The sequence below is a fragment of the Pan troglodytes genome, chromosome 19 (genome assembly GCF_028858775.2).
Source record: "Pan troglodytes isolate AG18354 chromosome 19, NHGRI_mPanTro3-v2.0_pri, whole genome shotgun sequence".
Classification (NCBI taxonomy): Eukaryota; Metazoa; Chordata; class Mammalia; order Primates; family Hominidae; genus Pan; species Pan troglodytes.
The window spans coordinates 63901825-63909749 of record NC_072417.2 but is presented as its reverse complement, the minus strand read 5'-3'; the positions used below and the strand labels follow the sequence as shown (position 1 = coordinate 63909749).

Sequence of the window (7925 nt, the reverse complement as noted above, 5' to 3'; positions counted from 1 at the left end):
TTTATGGTTTTTTTTTTTAGTGTTTATTTATTTATTTATTTATTTTTTGAGATGGAGTCTTGCTCTGTCACCAAGACTGGAGTGCAATGGTGTGATCTCGGCTCACTGCAACATCTGCCTCCCAGGTTCAAGCGATTCTCCTGTCTCAGCCTCCTGAGTAGCTGGGATTATAGGCGCACGTCACCACACCCAGCTAATTTTTTGTATTTTAGTAGAGACGGGGTTTCATCGAGTTGCCCAGGCTGGTCTCGAACTCCTGAGCTCCGGCAATCCACCCGCCTCAGCCTCCCAAAGTGCTAGGATTACAGGCGTGAGCCACCGCACCCAGCCAGCTCCCTCCAGTTTTTTGATGCTGAGGCCCACCCTGATGCCCCGTCTGTTTGCCCGTCTTTTGTCATTGGAGGGTTAAATGAAATGTGAGCGTTACCCGAACATCTGGGTTCCTATCTGTGCACCTCCTCCTGTCTTCAGCCTGCCTTTGAGGCAGCAGCCTCCCTGGGGACTTTGACCCTCCCCACCCATTCTTCGCTGAACCTCCTGCTCCAGCCTCTGCCTCCTCCATTTTGATGTCTACAATCAGGGGATCCAGGATCATCACCAAGGTCATTTTCCCAGGTATGGAGGGGTCTTTCTGCTTCTTTCTTGTCATGCACAGCTGCTGAGGAAGGGGCTGGGAGGAAAGACAGTGAAATGGGGAGGAGGAGTCCATTCAAACCGAGAAACTAAGTGTTTGGTTTTTCTTACCCCTGATGTAGAAGCTACCAACCTTTTCCAAGAAAGAGGGCCTGGCCCCCTTCTCGGGTCTGGCTGGGTGCCTGCTGTGCCTCTCTGGCCTCCCCTCCGAAGGGCACCATTCCCTCAGGTGAGTACTACTGGCCTGCACCGTCTTCCAGTGGAGACAGCCTGAGAAGAGAGTCTGGAGCCTTACTTCAGCACCTTCCTTCACTGGCCTCACCCTGTGCAAATCATGCCACACACTGGAGCCTCCTTTTCCCTATCTATAAAATAAAAATGACCCTGCTCTATCTCACTGGGCTGGCAAGAACACACTGTTGTTGCCTTGCAGACAGACGTGCTGAGGCTGTAGAAAGCGCTTTTTATTTGGTTGGGAGCTTGCGCATAAATGCGAGAGGGGCTGCACATCTGACGGACTAGAGGTGACTCATGGCTGAACTGGAACAGGACATCGGGGAGAAGCCAGCAGGTGAGTCTGGGAGTCCTGTTCCCAACATGGTCCTCAAGGAGGATGGGACAGGGGGCTGGGGAAGGCTGGGACACGGGTCATGCTGTGGCCAGCAGTGCCCTGTGGCCTCCGCCACTCTGCCAGTGGGCTAGTGAAGAGCAGAGCAACTAGACCAAAGGTCCTTTCAGAAGGAAGCAAGTGTCTATAGCTACAATAAATAATAATAGCAGCTGGCAATTACTGGTGCTCACAACTGCTAGGAAGTTGTACCTTCTGTGTACTTTCTCATTGACTTCTTACAATCTGGTGAGGTAGGATTGTTAACCTCATTTTCAGATCAGAGAGGTTATGTAACTTGCCCAAGGTGTCAAAGCTACTAAGTGGCAGAGGAATTCAGACCCAAATCTGCCTGAGTGCAAAGGGCATGCTTTGTGACCTCTATGAGACTCTGTCCATTCACAGAGCTGACACATTGACCACAGAAGAAAATGCTTTCAAACGTAGTGGATGGGGCAGGGAAAGTTCTCGGGCTGTGTGTTGGGTGAGTTAGCAGTGAGGCAGGAAGGCCTCGTTTCAGGTCAGGTTCTGGTATCTCTATCAGGTATCGACATCAGGTCAGGTACTGGCAGGTGGGCTGGGGCCCAGCTGCTACAGGGGCTGCCTGAGAAGGAGCCACAGCCCTGAGCCACCTCCAGGGCCCAGAATTGAAAGGCAAAGAGAAGACTGCAGATCCCTGCTCACTAGGGGAGGGGACATTATTCCTGTCCTGGGAAGGGGCTGAGTTGGGCAGGAGTGTCTCATCTCCTTGGAGGCATCTGGCAGGGTGGCACAAACAGGGCTGACTTCATAAGGCTGTGATCAGTGCAGCTGCCCAGGGCCTTGCATTCAGAAAGGCCCTGGGCTTGGGGTTCAACATTCTGTGATTGTTGACTTGAAATGTGTCATAATTTTAGCCCTGAACTTGTTTTGTAAGTGGTGTCCGATGGGACAATGGAGCATGTGCCAGGATTGGGAGTTGGAGCCTCAGCTCATACATATGGTCTCCACACCCAGACCAGCCCCACCACTGCTGTAACCCTCTGCCAGAGTCCCTCATTCCGCTGTCACCTTTGCCCAGGCAAAACAAGGATCAGAAGTTGAGGAGTGGCAGGCAGCCCTGGACACTCTCACCCACCCCCATCCAGCTAGTTGGTGCATTCAAGTGGGGAGGTCGCAATACCTTGGGCGTCACCCATTTGCCCTGGGTTAGAGCAGCGGCTGTGAGAAGGGGAAATTGGCTTCCTCTTCATTTTCCTTTTGCACTCGGCTTTGCAAATTATGTAGTTGGCCCTGGTCACATCCATATCTGGCCATTTACCAACCTGAACAAACTACTTCCCCTTTCAGCCTCAATTTTCCTGTCTGCAAATGAAAATAATAATGTGCATACCCCACAGGATTCTTTTGGGGACAGTGAGGCTTTTCTCTTTTCCAGAATGCAAGTCTGATTATGACAGCTCTCTGCTAAAAACCAGAATGGCTTGGTGGTGTTTTAGGACAAAGACCAAAACCTTTCATCTAGACTAATGCTGCCCAATAGAAATGTAATGCAAGCCACATATGTAATTTCAAATTGCTAGTAGCCATGTTTTAAAAAGTAAAAACAGGTGAAACTAATTTTAATAATATACTTTGCCCACTATATGCAAATCATTATATCAACATATAAGTATGAAAATTTTTTATTGCCTCCAAAATCCAGGGTATATTTTACCTTATCGTGTATCTTATCTCATGTGACAAGAAGCTACGTAATTGGACTAACTGGCCCCTGCCAGCCTGTCTGACACTCAGTCCCCCCATGCTCTCTGCCCTGCAGCCATGCTGAACTCTCCACAGGGCCCTGTGAAAAGCTCTTCACCTCCTCTGCCCTCTGGATCTAGTTAAGCCTATTCATCCTTCAGATGTCAGCTCAAATAATCAACCTTCATGGAGGCCTCCCTTGACCCCTAACATGCTTTCAAAGTACTGTGTATTTCACATTCATCATGCCCCGACAACTGTGATTTCCCATTTATTAATATCTGTCTCTTCTGCTGGCCTGCAAACTCCAGGAGCACAGAGACATCTTTGGGATTTTTGAACATGATTTCCCCAGGGCTTAGCCCAGTGCCTGGTGCAAAGCAGGCTTTCAACATGTTCAGTGGATATTGTAAGAAAGAAAGAAGTACACAAAAGGCCTGGCATATGCAAAGCACTCTAAATATTCACTCCTTTCCCTTCCCTCTGGGTGAGAAAATTGCTCCTTATAAAGACACCCTCCTAACTGTATCTCTGCTAGAGAACTGAAGACATAAAGCACTCTGTGCCAAAAATATTTAAGTAAAAACTTGAGCTAAGCACAGAGATTATAAATATTTCTTCCCCAGATTACGCACCATTTAAAAATACTGTCTCAGCTCCTTTTCATGATTTGGGTGGTGATTAAAGAAAATTACTCTTCAAGACTGAAAGTCATTACTGCCCTTTTCCTGACTTGCCTTTTCCCTTGAGAAGGGGAGGATAAGCTGCAGGGCAGGAAGTGGAAGTGGGGCATCCTTGTCCTTTGTCTGGCAGACAGCCAACTGGTGAGGTACTGCTCCTTCTCAACTCTTTCCTGATTCTTTCCCAGGTGAATATAAACAAGAAGGCACAAATCCACACTTGCCAACGGACCCAAGTGATAACAAGAAACCCAGTGACACCTGTCTAGGTGAAGACTCAGCCCCTATGTGACCATGTTGCAAAGCCAAACTGACCATCTGCTTTCCATTTGGACTTTTAGTTCATACTGTATCTTCTCAGGACAGTTAAGTTGGAATACAATGCCACTGTCCTAAAAGATGGTAGAATTATCCTATTTCTGGAGGAGTGGGGGTGGTGGGTAGGAATCTCAAGAGCGATTTGCTCCTCTGCACAATAGCTTCTTTAAGGACACCAGGGCCCCCAGGGCTATACATTTCCCTGAAGCTTTCCAGATAAGCAACAAGGTATGAGCACCTGCTATGTATTGCCCAAGGGTGATGTGTTTAAATATCCATTGCATATTTTAAATCCTTGGCTGGCTTAAAGCTGCAAGCTTTCTGTTTTCAGTGGATATAACGGGGGCATACATCCCAGAGCTTGCCCAACACTCCAAGAAAAGAACCCTCAGCTAATGCAAAGTGTGTATGTGCCCATGAAAGCTCCATGTCTACTTAACAGTCAGTTTTTAGGATTATTTATGCTGTAATAATAGATATGAAAATCTCTGACGGGTATTTTGTTTCCTTTACAAACTGTATTTGAATTTATGGGTGATTTAGAGCTTGTGCTTAAAGTCAGAATTCAGAACCCCAAAGAAAATGACTTCATTGAAATTGAACTGAAGAGACAAGAACTGAGTTACCAAAACCTACTAAACGTGAGTTGCTGTGAACTGGGGATTAAACCAGAACAAGTGGAGAAGATCAGAAAGCTACCAAACACACTGCTCAGAAAGGTAAGGGTTAAGAGTTTCTAAATGCAGAATCACAGTGGGTGACATCACGTTCTCTGGAGCCAATCGTTTACACTTCTGCATTTCATGACACCAGAAATCCTGGCTGCAAAATGGCCAAACATGGTAGCTAGGTCATTTTCAATCCGGCGCTTTTAAGATTTGCACATCTAATCCATAAACCTTTTAAAAACCTCTAAATGGTCCGATCATGGTGGCTCACACCAGTACAATCCCAGCACTTTGGGAGGCCGAGGTGGGCAGATCACAACGTCAAGAGATCAAGACTATCCTGGCCAACACGGTGAAAACCCGTCTCTACTAAAAATACAAAAGTTAGCTGGGCATGGCAGCGCGTGCCTGTAATCCCAGCTACTCAGGAGGCTGAGGCAGGAGAATTGCTTGAACCCAGGAGGAGGAGGTTGCGGTGAGCCGAGATAGCACCACTGCACTCCAGCCTGGTGACAGAGCTGACTCTGTCTCAAAAAAAACAAACCTCTGAATGACAAGTGACTCCCCAATTTAAGGCTTTAGTTCAGTGCTTTTGGCCCCACCAATCTCTGCAAAATTGACTGGTTAACATAAAATGGCATAGTCCTCAGGAAAAAAAAACAGAAACCCATCCTTGTTTGCTTAGCAAAGGGTGGGTTTGCTAAGTATTTGAAATATTAGCAAACAAAAATTGTTTTGCATTTTTATATATTTCCCAGATTTAAAATACAGATCTTAATTTTTAATTTTGGAAAGGAAATCTTATTTCTTTGGAAATTTTTCTTTAAAGCTTTCAAAATTCCTTTGGCAATTTTGTTTTTTATTTTTTTGAGACAGGGTCTCTGTCACCCACAATAGAATGCAATGCCGTGATCATAGCTCACTGCAGCCTCGAAATCCTCGGCTCAAGTGATCCTCTCATCTTAGCCTCCAGAGTAGTTGGGACTACAGGGACACACCACCACACTCCACTGATTTCTTTTTTTTGAAATGGGTCTGGCTATATTGCCCTGGCTGTTCTCAAACCCCTGGCCTCATCCTCCTAAGTGCTGGGATAACAGGTGGTGAGCTGCTGTTCCTTTGGCAATCCTTACTGGTGTCTTGGCTTATAGTGTATATTCTTTGTAAACTAACATGTCCAGGGATGATCATGCTTTCCAGATACCTTAACCACAAAAATCTGCTGGGTGTGGTGTCTCATGCCTGTAATCCCAGCACTTTGGGAGGCCGAGGTGGGCGGATTGCTTGAGCTCAGGAATTTGAGACCAGCCTGGGCAACATGGTGAAACCCTGTCTCTACAGGAAAATACAAAAATTAGCTGGGTGTAGTAGACTTGGGAGGCTGCAGTGGAAGTGGAAGGATTGCTTGAGCCTAGGAGGTTGAAGCTGCAGTGAGCTGTGACTGTGCCACTGCACTCCAGGTTAGGTGACAGAGCGAGACCCTGTCTCAAAAAAAAATACAGAACTATCTTATGGGGACCGGGCGCAGTGGCTCACACCTGTAATCCCAGCATTTTGGGAGGTCCAGGTGGGCGGATCACCTGAAGTCAGGAGTTCAAGACCAGCCTGGCCAACATGGTGAAAACTGTCTCTATAAAAAATACAAAAATTAGCCAGGCATGATGGCGCATGTCTGAATCCCAGCTACTCAGGAGGCTGAGGTTGCAGTGAGCCAAGTGAGGCAGGAGAATCACTTGAACCCGGGAGGCGGAGGTTGCAGTGAGCCAAGATCGCATCATTGCACTCCAGCCTGGGCGACAAAAGCAAGACTCCGTCTCAAAAAAAACAATACCTTATGGGTTCAGAACCCAAGATGCTGAACAATATTAATATTAAGGTTTTCTATTACATTCAAATTTATTAAGCATGATATAATTTCTTTTCTACATTAAGGACAAAGACATTCGAAGACTGCGGAACTTTCAGGAAGTGGAACTCATTTTAATGAAAAATGGAAGCTCCAGATTGACAGAATATGTGCCATCTCTGACAGAAAGGCCCTGCTATAATACCAAAGCTGCAAAAATGACTTATTAAATACTCCCAGGAATGGCCGGGCATGGTGGCTCACGCCTGTAATCCCAGCACTTTAGGAAGCCAAGGTGGGCAGATCACCTGAGGTCAGGAGCTCTAGACCAGCCTGGCCAACATATAGTGAAACCCAGTCTCTACTAAAAAAAATACAAAAATTAGCTAGGTGTGGTGGCGCACACCTGTAGTCCCAGCTACATGGGAAGCTGAGGCAGGAGAATCACCTGAACCCAGGAGGCAGAGGTTGCAGTGAGCTGAGATTGCGCCACTGCACTCCAGCCTGGCGACAGAGCAAGACTCTGTCTCTCAAAATAAATAAATAAATAAATAAATAATCAATCCCAGGAATTAAAAAACTGAAATCATTATTTCACAAATAATGAAGTCTGGATGCATATACCAGTTTGGCTAACTTCATGTTTGAACTGTGAGAAATTATTATGTTTCGTCATCTCCAATTTCTCTGGGCTGGGAGAAGAGTTAAGTTTAGGGTTTTGACAAATAGCTATAAAAACCATCGCAAGGTATGATACTTACACCAAGGGCAGTTTATTTTGTAGAGTTGTGCCCTAATCCTGATGTGTGCTTTATAAGATTCAGTCAGGACAAATGGCCAGAGTCTCTTCAGGTGAACCCACATGGGCAGGGTGAGGTGATGGTGCTGGGAAAGCCAGGACCCACTTGGCAACACAAGTTCTATCAGTGTCCGCCCCCTCTCCACCTTTTTTTTTTTTTTTTTTTTTTGAGACAGAGTTTCACTCTGTTGCCTATGCTGGAGTGCAATGGCACAATCTCAGCTCACTGCCAAGTTCAAGCGATTCTCATGCCTCAGCCTCCCAAGTAGCTGGAATTACAGGCACACACCACCACGCCCAGCTAATTTTTGTATTTTTAGTAGAGATGGGGTTTCACCATGTTGCCCAGGCTGGTCTTGAACTCCTGACCTAAGGTGATCCACCTGCCTCGGCCTCCCAAAGTACTGGGATTACAGGTGTGAGCCACTGTGCTCAGGCCCCCCAACCCTTTTTTGTTTTCTGAGACGGAGTCTTGCTCTGTCGTCCAGGCTGGAGTGCAGTGGCGCGATCTCGGTTCATTGCAACCTCTGCCTCCTGGGTTCAAGGGATTCTCCTGCCTCAGCCTCCTGAGTCGCTGGGACTATAGGCATGTGCCACCACACCTGGCTAATTTTTGTATTTTTAGTGGAGATGGGGTTTCACCATGTTG

At 46.7% G+C, this 7925-nt stretch overlaps 1 protein-coding gene across 1 annotated transcript; it reads left to right on the top strand.

The window, feature by feature from the left end:
- Window positions 1-1164: 1164 nt before the first annotated feature.
- On the top strand, window positions 1165-7429 carry LOC112206064 (putative ANKRD40 C-terminal-like protein). Its single transcript, XM_024350521.2, has 4 exons — window positions 1165-1204; window positions 3834-3914; window positions 4522-4682; window positions 6564-7429. Exons 1-4 carry the CDS (start codon window positions 1165-1167, stop codon window positions 6705-6707), a joined length of 426 nt encoding a protein of 141 aa, XP_024206289.2. The 3' UTR covers window positions 6708-7429.
- Window positions 7430-7925: the final 496 nt, after the last annotated feature.